Source organism: Fusarium graminearum, chromosome 2 (genome assembly GCF_000240135.3).
Source record: "Fusarium graminearum PH-1 chromosome 2, whole genome shotgun sequence".
Lineage (NCBI taxonomy): Eukaryota > Fungi > Ascomycota > Sordariomycetes > Hypocreales > Nectriaceae > Fusarium > Fusarium graminearum.
The window spans coordinates 3,424,821-3,441,059 of record NC_026475.1 but is presented as its reverse complement, the minus strand read 5'-3'; the positions used below and the strand labels follow the sequence as shown (position 1 = coordinate 3,441,059).

The following is a 16,239-nucleotide window of genomic DNA, read 5'->3' as shown; positions in this document are numbered from 1 at the left end:
GCGCCTCATGGTCGGATTCCAAACCATGATGAAGGACGCATGTATTCAACATTGCCCTGCATTTGGGGCACTTCATATCATAAAGATGGCATTTGCAACCCGGACGGATATTCAGAGAGCGCTGGCCACATTTACCGACGAGATCGACTATGAAATGGTGAATTCGCTTTTCGAAACTACAACGAACCAGATACAAACGAATTGTGCTGGCCTTCTGGAAGTTCATCCCCCAATATTTACTTCAGATCCCCACGATCCAGTGCCAAAGATGCATGACACAGTTGAATTTGTTCATCGCACAGCATATGACTTCATCGTTGGTACTGAAGCAGGCCAAAAGATCATGAGTTATAGCGAGATATCAGACTGTGAGGTGGAGGTGCTCTTGTTCTACAGCGCCTTGTACTGGCAGAGGATACTTTACCCTGTACACAAACTTCGTATGAGCACGCTCCATCTCGTCAAGGGATTGCCGAGATTGCTAGGGCTCAAAGGCCCCGAGGAGAACATGCAGAAAATTAAGGGTCTGTGTTGTGCAATAAGGACATTTTATGATAATGAGTTTTTGGCCTCCGGCTTTGGACGATGGCCTCAGCCTCCATTTGCGTCGATCCTGGCAACAGTCAGACCAATCTTTGACTGGGAGGTGGAACATATGGACCCTGACTCAGCTACCAGCGTTCTGCAAAACATCCCGTGGCATAAGCTCAAATGGGACGAGAGCAACGATATACCAGTGTCAGGACTGCGGAGGCTTCTTTCACAAGGCGCTGACCCAGACGCTGCCGTGTCATACGCGGCGCTCTACCCCATTACAACAGTGCAGTATGGAAAGCGAACAGCTGCTCTGTGGGAATTTCTCTATCATACCCAATGGGCCATGTGGCAGAATGATAGTCAAAACAGGACGACACAGCCCCATGTAGTAGAGATCGCGGCGGAAATGCTACAAAAATCTTCCAATGTCGACCAACATGGACTTTTGGTACATGAAAAGATGTTTAGTGGAAAGCCGAGGTCGGAACGTTTCTTTTACAGCCTTAAAATCGAAGAAGAAGAAAACATTTACAACACTAGGACTAAATGTATCCTCTCAGCCAATATATCTTACCTACTGGATTCCATGTTACGATTCTTACCTCAGCAAGACAAAGCTAAAATGTACGACCAAGTTCAGTTTATCGAGAGCAAGATAGTAGATCCAATGATTTTCTTACGAGTCCTTGTTGCAGACGATGACGGAGTCTTGCAGTGTTTTCAGATCATTGATCAACACCCGTTTCAAGGCTTGATCGACACAATCAATGAACAAGAAAGAACTCATCAGCGTCCTAGACGTTTTGGACAATGCAAGGATGAGATGGCGTCATTACTTGAAGCGAAGACAGCGATGGTGGAAATTGAATCTAAATGTGTTCGACGAACTTTTGTTGAACAAGGCCTCCTTGGAACTTACGAAATTGAAGACAACGGGCTCGAATACTCGCCGGAGTTGCTGAGAGAAATTGAGGACCAAACTGGGCTGTTTTATTATGACGCATCGTAGTTTTAGACAGTTGTTATTATCATGAAGTTACGAGTCGTCACTCTGCCAGCTCTCTTATCGTCCTCGCTAGCCTGGTTGGAATTGGCCACGATGAGGGTGATCGTATTGTGTGCATTTAGTTGGCAAAGCCTACCACAACAGCATTGAAGACCCAAACATGTGTGACGGGTGGATTTGTTTGTGAAGCGAATGGACTATAATTCAACGTGGATGAAATCTGCGAAAGGTGAGGCAAAATAGTATGATGCTGTTGGTAGTGCTCGAAATGTAATCTCTAGTCTGGTAGCCTTGTGGCTAACTTTCGGCTAATCCAATACAGTCTTCCCATAGATGGAATAAGCTTCATCGATACTGCTGTACAATAGAATACGTCAAGTCATCACCTTCACCATAACAGCAAGTAAAATTGATAAAATTCTCTGTGCATTTCATAAATCACTATACTAGTGAGATTGTACCCCACTCTGCTGTGGTAAAATGTGGTAATAGTGAACACTGAACTGTCGCATAAGTCTTAGACCCTGCCGAGCCAGTATTATCGCCGACTTGTTCAGTATTTGATCCATGCATTAAGAGGTTATCAACAAATATTCGAGGAAATGCTACCTTTGAGGAAGAAGTGACTACTCCATATTCACCAATCCTAGAGTCAAAAGTACGTTCAGTGAATGTGAGATTTCCATCTCTCAAGATAGAAACCTTCCCAACGCCGTTTTTAACAATCGTGTTGCTGATGACAGGGCTTAGCTGAGACGAATAAAAGTCCTCGTTCCAGGTTCCAATCCTGATAAACTCTCGGCTACCTTTGTTCAGAACTTCCTGGACCACGAGTCCATATACCAAAGTGGCTTTAATACCCGGATCGTCAAAGCCGCGTGCCCAATGGTATTGATATAGCGGGAGAAGGAAGTACTGCGAGGAAAAGACGACAGTTTTGCTAAAGCAGAATCTGATAGGAGTGTACGTCCCATCCTGTTGGTTGCATGCTCGTAGTTGCATATAGTCTAGACGAGCTGCCAGAAGCGTAACTCCATGTTCGTGACGGAAGTAACATGGTTGGCCTGTATTAGGCGGAGTCCCAGTGAACTTTACTGGTAGTAGCAGACCCCTAATCTTCAGAACTGCTCGATCAAAGGAAGCAAAATGATCGCTCTCGGGCGGAGTAACGATGGTTTGGCTTAGCAGAGCTAATGGCTTTAATTCCTTTGACTGATAGGAGTTGGGAGCTGTGAGTGAGATCTTTGGCCCTCTTCTAATCATGCGACCAGACATGACTGACCCAGGAAATGCTAACCATGACCATGACGGTCGTGGCATTCGCCGTGTGGTAGAATCACTTGTATCCTCTACCCTCTGCTTGGAGTCAGGACCCGTAGCTGGTTCCCACAAGAGGTCTTGCATCCAAGACTCAAGCCAAATGCCACCAAGATAACTATCACCAGTCTTACTAGCAATAAGCTTAGCAAGACCCGATATGGCTATAAGCCTATCTTGTTCGAATGTCAGATCGTATCCAGTATACTTCGAAAGTACCCAACTCCAATGTGTATCTCTATCCGGCCCTGTCAGATCAACCATTGACTGACGTCCTGTATCAGCTCTCCTGTGGGCAGGACAGTGGAGGTCAGGAGAGACCTCACTGCCTGTACATCCGTTGCACTCCCAATACAACTGCTCGTTTCCAAGATAGAGCAGCCGCCTCGATAGACAGCGCTCTTGTAGGACCCACGCGCGGTTGTTGAGCGGTGCATGATCCACATCGACTTGTAGATCCGACGCATCTCTGTGCTCGACAAACACGCATTCATCTGTTTGAGCCACAGAGTCTGGTCGATGGTAGGAAACGGTAGGTTTGTGCCGGGGTATACTGCGAGGTCGACATTTACGAAAAACGCCAAGGCCTGGAAAACCCCAGCAAATTGTTAATGTAAGGAAGGCAAACTGGTAGATATCCATCATCAATGGTGCTTCTTGCCGGAATTCGAAACCACCGTCGTCTTGTATGATACAGAGGGAGTCGATCCAGAGATATCGGATACCCATGTGACGGCAGATAGAGACGATGTCTTGGTAGGTCTGTGGTAGGATGCTGTCTGGTTGGCAGTCAGAGTAGTTATGGTAGTTACTGGTGAGCAGTGTAGGTGTTTCGTGCGACCAACGATGGGAAAGCGCTATATATGGAACGTGTTTGGGCCTTTCATGGATTCGCCATGTGTCGGAGTTGATGTCCCCCAGATCTAATAACCGAGTTGGCATTTTTGCAGTGTCTGGTGGTGAAGCTTGCTTTAAGCAGCTGGAGTGCTTTTCTTGGCAGACATTGATCCACCGTTTTGCGAGTTTAGCAACGGACGCAGGTGTATGTTGATCAGCGATGGGAAATATCTTCTCGGTGTCTGACCAGAATCTGTGAGCATAATATGCTGAGAAGTGTCACTTGATGACCTACCCAGATACCACTTCTCAGTGGTCTTCCAAACAGCCAGTCGTAGGTCTTTGATCTTGAGACCAAGCCCAGCCAGACGAATGTCTAACGTATACGCAGCATCATTAGGCTCACAAGCAAGGTTGAATATTTGAGCGTTAAAGTTCGTTATCGTTTCGTCGTTTGGAGACGCGACTGGTGATGATCGAATACATCGCCAGATGGTCCAGCAGAGAGGACAGTCATTGCTTATTGATGTTTTCAAGGATTCCCACGAGGCGTGTAGTAGAAAATGAGCTGTCAAAATCCATTGCCCGTCGAAGAAGCTTTCGGACCAATTTGAAATATCTGGTAGTGAAGCTGTGACTAAGCTTCGATCGTCATTCGGTATTGGAAACGAGGGCAAGGTTTGTCGACAGACTTGACAGAGACTCATCCTTATATGAAAGGACAAGCTGTAAGACACAAGCGTGGCATATATCCTGCTACAAGATAAAGTTTATGATATGCAGGGTTAGGTACCACATCGACATGTAAGCCAGGTGAGATGAAAAGTGCCTCAGTGGAATTTCGAAGTGGAGTCTCTTGCTCCATTCTCTCTAGTGACTTTACCCATCCCTCAAGGTGTCATAAAGATTGACCGCTAGAATTATGAGAGATGAAATTAGTAGGTCAGCTTATGCCACTTGGACCATACACTTTAGACTATTTGTTTTTGTACACTAAGACTTAAGAGGTCAATTTTTCTGCTACCCACTTGTGCGCTTATGTTTGTACACTGTTCTCTGGCATAACCGTGACATTTCCATCGGAAACTCGTGATGGACTTATTAATCATGGCATTTGAAGGTCAAATATCATTAATTAACAAAACTCGATATTCTTGCGCGCGGTAATCGCATCGTCTCCCGGACCCATCTCGCTTGTCCTCCTTCGCGCGCGCGGCACGACAAACTTGACTAAGTTGCTTTGTCATTCTTGCATCTCCATAAATATTGTCACTAACAATTAATCCCTCCAATGATATTTATTCTCCATCTAATCAGGGCTGCAGCTCGATGTCTTGGCATTCCCCGAGGCCGAGTCCTTGATAGTGCTTACTACGTATACGAAAAGCCCTTATTCAGCCCTTGATCTGATTGCTAAGGCTGCGTGCGTGTTTCGGGAAGGAGGGTTACTCATGGGATTCGTGGCTTTCGGAACTTGTGCAACGCGCGAAGCGTCCAATTGAAGCTGCATGTGCTTGTAGCCATGATTGCGGGCAGAGTCATCCTACTATAAGAACCTCGCCTTTGCTATCCAGTAGTCAATTCATTATCAACTCATACTATCAGCTTCATTTCATTCAATCATCACTATAACTAAACACCAATCATAAACTACTTTACTCAATCCAAAATGTCCAAGATTCTCACTGTCTTTGGTGCCACTGGCAACCAGGGCGGCTCAGTTGTCCGCGCCATCCTCAACGACCCCGCTCTCTCCAAAGAGTTCAAGATTCGTGGCATCACCCGCGATGTCTCCAAGCCAGCTGCCAAAGAGCTCGCTTCAAAGGGTGTTGAGGTTGTTGCTGTAAGTTATACATTAGCATTCCTCACAAAACTCGAGCTGACTTTCCAGGCCGACATGAACACAGCCGAACAGGTCGCTCCCGCCGTCAAAGACGCTCACACTGTCTTCCTCGTGACAAACTACTGGGAAACCAACAGCGGAAATGGCGAGATTGCTCAAGGAAAGGCTGTCGCCGATGCTTGCAAGACTGCAGGCGTGAAGCAGCTTGTCTTTTCTTCGCTCCTTGACACCAAGAAGATTAGCAACGGACGTCTTGCTCACATCAAGCATTTCGAGGGCAAGGCCGAGATTGAGGAGTATATCCGACAGATCAACGTCCCCGCTACTTTTGTTCTTCCTGGCTTCTTCGCTTCCAACTTGTTCACCTCGATCCGAAAGAACGAGGATGGTAGCTATGCTTGGGCTCTTCCTGGTCATGGTGATAAGACTCAAGTACCTATTTTTGACGTCCAGGGCGATATGGGTAAGTTCTCACCAACTGCTATCAATGATTCGACAGAAGTACTAACGTTCGCAGGCAAATTCGTCAAGGCTGCCATCAAGAACTTCCCTGGCACTCTCAACAAGCGCGTCTTTGCCGCCACGGACTACTACAGTCCCAACAGAATCATCTCCGAGTTTAGTGAAGTCATGGGCAAGCCTGCCACTTTCAACCAGGTTCCCGCCGACGTATTCAAGACTTTCCTTCCCGCAGCTGTTGCGGACGAACTGACGGAGAACATGATGCTTTTGGAGGACCCTGGTTACTATGGTGGGGCTGATCTGAAGGAGAGCTTGGATATGCTTGACGAGAAGCCCATTACTTGGAAGGATTTTGTTGAGAAGAACAAGTCCAAGTGGGAGTGATGTATCACAAGAGATTGTTAATTTGGAAGGAAAATTATATTTACAATGTACTTGCTATTACAAGTAACTTATTTCGTTTTTTACCGGACGCGGCTGAGATGCTCTCTAAACCTTGAAGACTAACTCTACTATGTTCAGGGTGGATCGACGTGGAGGATGCTCCATTGCCTGACAAATAGCCCAATAGAAGCAGTGAAACCAAGGGATAGAATATTGCATTTCTGTACCTAAAAGCATCAGTGTTTCCTGTCAGTTTATCTGACCCTATTTCTGGGTTCTTGTATCTTGGTAGAAACTATGAAGAGCCGCATTTTAATAGCCTCGCTTCTGGGGTCAGTCGGTATCGTTGTAGCGGCTGGTTATGGCCAAGTTGAGACAGATATATGGTGTATTACCTATGAATCTACCTACCTGGTACCGGTTTTCAATCAGGGTTCATTATCGTCGACGAAGGATTCTGGAAGACTTCCCATTCCAATCTCACCATCCTTACGACCTACATTTGCAAACAACACGTCGAACCCTACTCGGAGCGCTCTTAGTAAGACATTCTTGCAGGCTGATTCCTTAGCTTGTATTAACATCACAACAGGTACAGATCTCGTGGATTCGGATACTTCACTCATTGATTCGCAATCGGTTGCGGCTGCTGTGTCTACAAGTTTGGATGTTGCACCGACGGAGGCACAATTCGGCCCAACAACTGAGAATCTTACCGACGAAGGTATTACTTCTTTGATAGCCCTAGATTCAACTGCCACTACAGATACTATCCCAACGACAAGCCTTGCGGCAGCCGAACGATCCGTTATCTTCCAGATTGTGGTCCCTGATAACAACAAGCGCGACATCAACAGAAGATCGACAAGAGCGGGCTTCGTAGGGAACGATAACCCCAAAACCTGTACATTTGCTTCTACCTTTGTTCTTAGTCAAGGTCAGGTCGTCGACAATGGTAGGGTTATTTTCTACTCAGGCGAGAGTTATAAGGAGCTGGCTGGAGGGGATCTTGCGCCCCCCGGCTCTGTAACAGAAACCTTTGAAGATGCCGGCCAGCTTGTTTTTAGGAATACGGCTTTGCCCAACGGCGAAGCGGGTTTCTGCCAGACATCTGACGGCAGGGTTTATATGACATTTTCTGGTGAACCCGCTGGCTGTATGCAAGTCACCCTGGCTGTTTATGATGGTAAGGATACCTGCTACCTTAGTCTCACAAATAGGATGCTAATTGGATTGAAGTTGCGCAATGTCAAAATGGACAGCTCTTGGGCGATACCTTCACTTCGACTGCCCCTATTGGGGAGTCCTCTGAGACAACCGTATCTCAAGAGAACAATTCCGAGGTTACGGCCATCACTGGACATGCAACGGCATCCAGTTCTGGAGCCTTACTTGAGTCGATCAGTTCAGAAGAGTCTACCAACGCGGTCAAGTCAACGGCTTCACTCAGCTCTGCCATTACAACCGCAACCCTTCCAGAATTCCATCCCACGCAGTCTTCTATTTTATCTGAGGACAAAAGTACCGATGAACCTCCATCCAGTAGACAGACCGTGTTCACTGATTCGGAAGATTCGACTTCGTCTGGGAATATTTCTACTGGCTCAACCACTACTGTTAGTGAAGAGGAGACAACTTCGAATGCGTCGGAAAGGACGCCAGAGACTACAAATGACATTCAAACCTCATCTATGGAGAGTACTACTACTACCGATATGGAAACGACAGCTACAGAGGCTACTGTCAATTCCGACACTGTGACAGTATCTGATACCATCACCACCACTAAAGCTGGAAGCACGGCAACAGAGATCACTACAGCTCTTGCCACAACAACCAGCAGCGCTGCAAAACCCTGTTCTGATCTCAAGAGTCCGTACATAGCCATCAGTGGAGACCCTTTCACAATTGCTTGCGGGAAATGCTACTTCGCCATTTCGGCAATCATTGCTCCTTTCACAGCTGAGAGCTTTACTTCTTGCATAGACGCATGCTCTCTGGAGAGCGAATGTGAAGCTGTCGACTATCTGAGAACTCAAAAAGTCTGTTATCTTTTTGCATTCGACGATAGAACCACACTTGGGGACCAACCTAGGTATGATCTTGCATATAAACCGGGTACTGAGCCAGTGCCTACCTAAATCACTGCTATTGATGGCGATACTTCAGCCCGCACAGATCTCGATAACCTGAAGAAAAACTGTAAAGGAATAATTATTAAGAGTTTTAGTTAGACCTCCGAGTTGAACAGCTGTCTTTATAGCTAAATGCATCTTTGTATCATCTCTTGACGTCACATATCAGGCAGTAGTGATTTGTCCGAAGGATTCATGCAGCTTGTCTTGGCAATGTAGTATATTGGCCAGTCAGTTTTGCTGTTGGCACACAGCCCCAACGTAGGGAAATAGCAGGGGCAATAACCGGTTTGTTTCAAAGAAGATCATTACCCGGTCTTGTATTGATGTAGCGCGAGGCAGAACCCACTGCTTATTTATATAGGCATTGGTGCCAAACAGAGCCTTGTTCCTGTCAGATGCTTATTCTCGACATTAGTTCTCACGGCATTTCTCCTGCTCTTTAATAACTTGATACTTCCAACCCAATTGGGGGGTAGGAGCAGTTTCACAACGACTGAAGCGCCAGAATGGCGCGCCACAAAGCAACCCTCATCCTGATGACAGGGAGTCTACTCTTAGGACTAGCGCTCGCTATAGGCCATCACTTATTTTACGATTATTTGAACGATCGAATAGTCCAAAGCCAAAATCAGCAAGAATGGTTTTTACGTATCGGTACTGGAATGGCCTTTCTTGTCAGAACATTATTGTCAGCCGCAATAGGCATTGCATACATACAGATTCTTTGGCGGACGTTGCGATCCAAGTCTGTTACTATCAACGGTATTAATTCACTATTTGGAGTTTCGCATAATGCTTGGGATTTGACCACTTTGGAGTTATGGACTGCTGCGCCGGCTCTTACGATTGTGGCTCTGATAGCTTGGTAAATGAGATATCTGATGTGAATACGATCCATTGCTAACATCTGGAAAGGGCTCTTCCATTAATTGCAGTTATCGCACCAGCCACCTTGAGCATAGAGATATCATCAGAGCCAAATATCACAGTGGTTAACAGGCTTATTCCGAATATCGACTACGATCGAAGTCTTTGGTTTGGTTCATGGCTTGAGGATAGAACTATCTCTCACACGCCCCATATTTCCAGGCTACTCTTACCAGTCGCAACACTAGGGTTTATCCTAAACATAGCCGCTCCGTTTCCCAACTCTTCATACTCAGTTGACTTTTACGGTCCTTCAATCTCATGCGAAACTCCCAAGAACCGCACATTTACAGACAGCATAAACAAGATCATAGCGGATTATTCCAAATTCGATGGGAACGTGACATACGCCGGTTTTGTCCCGTCTTTTCCCTATCCCTATGCTACTTCTCATAACCCTACCAATATCAGAACGCGGGAAGAACATGCTATCGAAGGGCTGTACAGAGTGTTGAATGGGTCCCTAGTTGATTCAGCACCAACTCTTGATACGACTGCTTATTACCCGGATCGAAAATCGGGCGAGACAATGCCCGCTGCATTCTATGTTCTCACACCGAACAAAGTGGGTGGGCAAGCCTCGAACGCGGTGAAATGTGAGCTTTACAATTCGTCATACTCGATCAACTTTACATTCGACAACGGTTTACAAGACATCAAATACAAAATAGAAAAACAGAACGGAGTGTCAATTTTGGATGCTGGAGAATGTCGTTTCAAGAAGCAATTGCCCAGCTGTAATCCTGTCACAGCTTACCTCTCGTTGATGAATGCTATAGGAGCAATGCTTGTAGGTGCAACATGGAACATTGGCAATAACGTTTCTGCAGCACAGCGCACAACAATAGGGATTACTACCCTCATCGAGTCTCCGGATATGCATTCTTTCCATTATGAGAAACCGAAGTCTACGATAAAGTACATGCCTATGGGTGAAACGCTAGAGGAGCTTTTTACAAACGTCACAATAAGTCTCTTCAGCAACTCTGAATTTCTGTAAGTACTGGCCACATCAGATCGGAGCTTTAACTAACAATATGTATCAGGCAAAACAATACTGCAGCATCTTACGGTCCTATTACACGCTTCTCAGCACAGAACGCCTTTTCATATGATCCTCGAAATCTGTTCATCGCATACGGAATAGGCATACTATTTTCGTTCATCGTCGTCATCTATGGACTCTTGTGCATCAAAGCTGCGTCGGCATCGTATAAAGACTCTTTTTCGACAATTTTACGAACAACGAGGAATCATGATCTTGACACTGTTGTCCCCACTGCTGAAACCTCAGGGGCGGAGCCTTTGTCGAAGAATCTTGGCAATGTTCGGCTGATATTGAGACGGCAAGGAACGGGTTTGGAGGGAGATGGTGATAAAGCTACGTTCTTCGGTGTCGATTCAAAACCTGATGATGAGAAGAAGACACGGGAAGTAGCTCCGACTGAGTCTTTGTTGAAGCGGACCGGACAAAGCCAGCATTCAGATACGGATGAGGTACCGACTGTGCAAGAGCGTTCGGATATCAATCTCCGTCAAAATAAGGACAATAATGCAGATGTCGCCTATGTTAACTAGGTAGCAGTTGAGGTTAACGTAAATGAGACTGGAAACAAATGTCTTTCTCTGGGATGATAACCTTGCACAGTGATGGTATCCTTGAGCTTGGGCTTTGACTAAATGGTAGTGTAGTCCCTTCCTGTGGGAAACCCCAGATTTTGCGGATATCAACCCACCAAACTAGCAGAACAATGAACTACGTGAAGGTTCACGCTTCCCCGGATTTTGATATCACTATCAAAGCGTGACTGCGCTTTTAGATTATGAAAGGTGACACTAAACCAGACATTGTTGGGTCGTATATCTCATCATCTTCAATCTTGGCGTTGCAGTGGCCTCAAGTTCTACATCCGAAATGCATAACTGCGGGCGCAAATTATGGAAGTTCGCCGCTTTCAAAGTGTTTGTAGATGCGCCGCCTCTTTGTTAGTGTGGTTTTGTATGGGATGTCGATTGGTAACTATCTCATGCCAAGCCCCCAATGGCCGAGACTATGTTGACAGGCATAATTAGTAGATTTTGGAATGAGGGGAAACCTAGACTGATTGTAGCTGAGATACAACAGCTGAGATTGGAGCTGTACCCCGAAATAAAGTAAAGTTAACATGGACAGTTGAGAAGATAGAGTCTTATCAACCGTTATGTTCAACTACTTTGAAGAAATACACAATCACGAAGCGCGAGGTTATAAAACCTCAAAACAAATGACTGATCAGTGACTCATCAACGGAAACACATAGCCGAAACCACAATTCTAGATCATATGGCAACATGTCACTGCATCAAGATGGATAACCCTTCTCCACGGCGAAAGGTCCAAGTACGCGGGGCAGCCTTCTCTAAACGCCGATCGTCCGACGTTATCTCCACAGCCCACTCGGAACAAGGTTGACCATTTGCTAGAATTCTACTGGCACCAGCGAGATTTAAGCTTATTTCGGTGGATGGTCCGGGGTAGCTTGACAACAACAAGGGATATCAATATCCACAACTTTACAGTATAAGCTAGGGTTGCAGAGATGCAATAGTGTTACGTTGTAAGGATAACATTCCGTTTTATTCCGTGTCAACGAGGATGCTGAACAGCTGCAGCATGGATGCTTTACGAGAAAGAGAGAGATCTTTGGTAGCTATGTTTGTCCGACAGCCTGGTTAACTGCGAGGCGAATGAGGCCTCTGGAGCAGGAAGACAGTCAAGATCAGCACTCAACGTTGCATCGTTTAAAACCGAGGGATTTACCAGTACCCCATTCTTGCTTCTAAATGGAGGATCTGTATCCAGTACTCTTCCAAACAACATCCCTCGTTAAAATAACATAATAATTAAGGTTAGTCTCTTCCCAGGGTGGCATTGACAATAAGCAATCGACTGATTCATGCGGGGGCACAAGGATGCTTCGGCGCATAGATTTACTCGCCGACCCCGAGTCGTGTGACCAATGACGGGGATTCAATGACGGTTGATTTTGCGTCTGAAGCTTGTTCGGCAGCTAAACTTTACAAGGCGGGCCGGAGTGTGTAATCGTAGATCGTAAAGAGCTTGTGGAAAATTGGCATTTGGACCCTGATGCTTGAGTGTACTTGGCGGTGCCTAGAAGACTTGGTATGGAGATATTGACAATGAATGCAATGAATAATCTTTCTGAGGTTATTGATTACATCTCGGTGGTTGGCAATATGCCCTGTACGTCATCAAACACTGCAATGGCAACGCCCGCATCATCACGAACCATCATCCTCACCACGGAAAAGCACAACCTTCTCAAGAGAACATCCCAACTTCCCCTCACCTTTATCGTCTTGGCATTCCCCACAGCAGACACACTCATGATCAGAACAAGTTCAAAGCTCTCACTGTAACACTGACTAGCTCCAACACGACCCTGCTTACCCTCGTTTTCTCGTTACCCCACGGGGAAGCCCCAGTGGAGGCACAACGGTTTGCGACGATCTTGACCACTCAAAGCTGCATTCTTACATTTTTACTTCTCGGATAGAAAAGCGATGACAGTAACTACTCGTAAAATAAATGCTTAAAAAGCCTCGTATCCCCCACTCATGAGGACAACAGTTACAGACACTTGCACGTCTCGTATCTTGCGTTACTCTACTTGTCTCTTAGACAGAACTCTTTATCAAAGCTTTTGCTACTACCTCTTTACTCGTTTCTAATCGAATGGGCTGGAATACTCATGCGTCGGGCACCAATGATCCGCCTGAGGTGCGGAACTGGCGAATCCACCTGATTGCCACGGTGGCTTCCATGTCCGCCCTCGCCAGTGAGTTGAGCTGTGAAGATAGTAAAGATGTGATGCTGACTTGGTACAGTTGGATATGACACTTCTGTTATTGGAGGTACCATGGCATTGACCTCTTTCATGAGGGACTTTGGCCTTGACCTCGTCGAAAAGACACAGCGCGACACCATCCAGGGAAACATTGTATCCACCTTTCAGGTACATCTCTTTTCATCTCTCCACATGTGGTGTAGTTCTGACACACTATTAGGCTGGCTGTTTCTTCGGTGCCCTGTGCACATTCCCCATTGCTGAGAAATGGGGCCGTAGGAAGACCATCATGGCAGCAGCCTGTATCTTCCTCCTCGGCGGCGCTCTCATGACCGCCGCCAACGGTAATCTCAACATGATCTACGCCGGCCGTGCCGTAGCAGGCCTCGGCCTCGGCGCTTCCTCCCTCACTGTCCCTGTCTACATCAGCGAAACTGCCCCTCCGTCCATCCGTGGTCGTCTGATTGGTATTTTCGAAATCGCCTCCCAGGGCGGTGGTATGCTGGGCTTTTGGATCAACTACGCAACCGACCGCACCATCGATGTCAATACCAAGACGCAGTGGATTGTCCCGCTGGGTCTTCAGCTATTGCCCGGTGCTGGTCTTGCGTTGGGTATGCTGTGGTGTCCCGAATCGCCGCGTTGGTTGGCGAGAGGTGACCGCTTTGAGGAAGCTGAGAAGATCCTCTCGCAGATCCGTGGGATGACGCCTGATCATGAGTACATCCGTCGAGAGATGGGTGATATTCGCGCGCAGGTCGAAGAGCGCAGTACCAACAAGATGAGCAAGAAGCAGATGTTTATGAAGCTTTTCCAGAAGGGCGTGCGCAACCGTATGGGAATTGGCATGGCACTCATGTTCTTGCAGAGTTTCACTGGTGTCAACATCATCACTTACTACGCTCCTCGCATTTTTGAGAGTCTTGGTATTCCTGGTACCTCGCTGAAGCTCTTCTCTACTGGATTCTACGGTATTTCCAAGACACTTGGTATGGTCCTGTTTACTTTTTGGGTTGTCGAAAAGGTCGGTCGTCGCAAGGGTCTCATCTGGGGTGCTGCCCTTGGATGTATTCCCATGTTGTATATTGGTGGTTATGTCATGAAGGCCGACCCTGCTGCTGCTGCCGCAGCTGGTGTTGTCAACCGTGATGGTTGGGGATACTTGGCGATTGTTTGTGTGTACATCAACGCTATTATCATCTGCGCGACATGGCAGGGTATCACCTGGACGTATGCATCCGAGATCTTTCCTCTCGACATCCGTATGCTGTGTGTGGCCATTACGACTGCCGATACATGGTTGGGTTCGTTCATCATTGCGCGATCGACGCCTTATATGATTTCCGATCTTGGTTATGGAGCTTACTTCTTCTTTGGCTCGATTCTTGTCTTGATGGGTATTTGGTCACTCTTTTTCGTCCCCGAGACAAAGGGTAAGTTGCAAAAATGCTTCCAGAATTGTTCCATGCTGACTCATTTTCCTTAGGTATTACTCTCGAAGACATGGACGCGCTATTCGCCAAGCCCGTGTACAAGACAGTCTGGGCCCAAATGCGAGGCAAACCAGTCCTGGAAGGAAACGCGGCCAATCGATCCGACTCGCCGTTTGACGAGGACGACGAAAAGGCTCGCGAGCTGAGGATACCTTAGCTGGCTCCCGACCAGGGTTCTTTTGCAGCTGTGCCCTTAGATAACGAAATGCGAAACTAACACGTTATCGGCTGCAGCCACCTGCGTGTCTCTTATCCGTGCTGTGTGACTGGTGACAGTAATCTGACCTGGGTGGTGCTGTGCCTCGTTCCAGAAGAGCTCTAGCTTAACCGAGGCAAGCCAAGAATTAAGTGATGACAGCAGGGCCATAACCATGTCTCTGATCCGAAGACCATCTTTATTTTGACGGCGACTGTGAAAAAGTCCTGCAAATAACCTCAGTCTGTCAGTCACTGTGATCCAACATGTTGCCACGTTTCCCCAGGTCGAGTTTACCCCGCAAACAGGTTCCCCAGACTCGTCGTGTCGGTTTCTGTCCCTTTTCAGATTATTCTTAGTCACGGCAAAAACAAGGTCATGGTTGATTTGTGGCTGCTGGCAGCACAAAAGATCCTCGCACTTCAAGCCAACGGTCAGTGCGGCCGACAGCCAAGACATGCGCCAAGAAGAGAAGGATTAATTGGGAGTCATCTTATTGGGTCAGATGGAAGTGAGCGGTTGGAGATAACCTCGGACCATTCCCCATGTGGTACTCGATGTATCATGTCGGATATTGTCCTTTTCGAACTGTATCATTGCCAAGATCAGCGGTTGTCTTGGCGTTGGATGGTTGGGAACTTGGGGAGTTGGCCAAGAGATAAGAACAAGCGAGTCTTTTTGTCTTGCTTGTGAGGGGGCAGATTGTCAAATCAAATAGAAATTGGAGGCGAAAGGAATGAAGAATGTTTTGTTTTGATTCAAGGTGTCTAATTGTTGATTTTTGAATGCGCCGACAGGCGGGACCTGTTCAGTGGATTTACAGTGAGTGCAGCGCTATAAACGCCCGTTCTACCACCTACCCTATTGGGTGTGCACCATTTTAATTAACCATCCATCGGTAACGCCAGTGAAACGGCTCTATTGCATCGTCATTTCAATATCTTTACATAATAAATTCCACTTCCGACCCGCAAACCCCAGGTTTGGAGAGATACTTTATCTTGAGGTTTATTAACGTTTGCGGTTATCTGAGATGGAGGTGGAGATGGCGATGGTGATGGGGCCATCAAGATAAACAGACCATGTCATGCTATCGAGGCGACAACATACCACGGCCAAGTATATCAGCAAATTGAGCGTCAACGCACATCAACGAATAAAGAGGCAATTCACATGCAAAGACTGTCCTTCTTACGCGCCAAGAGGAACATTAATAAATCTCCTTCCCTTTCCAGAGACTCAGCATCAGCT

At 46.7% G+C, this 16,239-nt stretch overlaps 6 protein-coding genes across 6 annotated transcripts; 5 read left to right on the top strand and 1 right to left on the bottom strand.

Annotated features, from left to right (window-relative positions):
* Window positions 1-268: 268 nt before the first annotated feature.
* FGSG_04632 (uncharacterized protein) lies at window positions 269-1,083 on the top strand (the record flags this gene model as incomplete). The annotated part of the gene is made up of 2 exons (XM_011322639.1): window positions 269-985; window positions 1,078-1,083. 2 exons carry the CDS (start codon window positions 269-271, stop codon window positions 1,081-1,083), a joined length of 723 nt encoding a protein of 240 aa, XP_011320941.1.
* An 805-nt stretch (window positions 1,084-1,888) lies between these two features.
* Window positions 1,889-4,404, bottom strand: FGSG_04633 (uncharacterized protein; the record flags this gene model as incomplete). The annotated part of the gene is made up of 3 exons (XM_011322638.1): window positions 1,889-1,929; window positions 2,206-3,639; window positions 3,993-4,404. The coding sequence occupies 3 exons, from the start codon at window positions 4,402-4,404 to the stop codon at window positions 1,889-1,891; spliced, it is 1,887 nt and encodes a 628-aa protein (XP_011320940.1).
* Window positions 4,405-5,311: 907 nt separating this feature from the next.
* Window positions 5,312-6,390, top strand: FGSG_12211 (uncharacterized protein). Its single transcript, XM_011322637.1, has 3 exons — window positions 5,312-5,540; window positions 5,589-6,003; window positions 6,058-6,390. The coding sequence occupies exons 1-3, from the start codon at window positions 5,367-5,369 to the stop codon at window positions 6,384-6,386; spliced, it is 918 nt and encodes a 305-aa protein (XP_011320939.1). The 5' UTR covers window positions 5,312-5,366; the 3' UTR covers window positions 6,387-6,390.
* Window positions 6,391-6,683: 293 nt separating this feature from the next.
* FGSG_12210 (uncharacterized protein) lies at window positions 6,684-8,527 on the top strand (the record flags this gene model as incomplete). The annotated part of the gene is made up of 2 exons (XM_011322636.1): window positions 6,684-7,572; window positions 7,626-8,527. The coding sequence occupies 2 exons, from the start codon at window positions 6,684-6,686 to the stop codon at window positions 8,525-8,527; spliced, it is 1,791 nt and encodes a 596-aa protein (XP_011320938.1).
* Window positions 8,528-9,030: 503 nt separating this feature from the next.
* Window positions 9,031-11,029, top strand: FGSG_04635 (uncharacterized protein; the record flags this gene model as incomplete). The annotated part of the gene is made up of 3 exons (XM_011322635.1): window positions 9,031-9,389; window positions 9,440-10,447; window positions 10,498-11,029. The coding sequence occupies 3 exons, from the start codon at window positions 9,031-9,033 to the stop codon at window positions 11,027-11,029; spliced, it is 1,899 nt and encodes a 632-aa protein (XP_011320937.1).
* A 2,158-nt stretch (window positions 11,030-13,187) lies between these two features.
* FGSG_04636 (uncharacterized protein) lies at window positions 13,188-14,949 on the top strand (the record flags this gene model as incomplete). Its single annotated transcript, XM_011322634.1, has 4 exons — window positions 13,188-13,290; window positions 13,340-13,467; window positions 13,520-14,732; window positions 14,786-14,949. 4 exons carry the CDS (start codon window positions 13,188-13,190, stop codon window positions 14,947-14,949), a joined length of 1,608 nt encoding a protein of 535 aa, XP_011320936.1.
* Window positions 14,950-16,239: the final 1,290 nt, after the last annotated feature.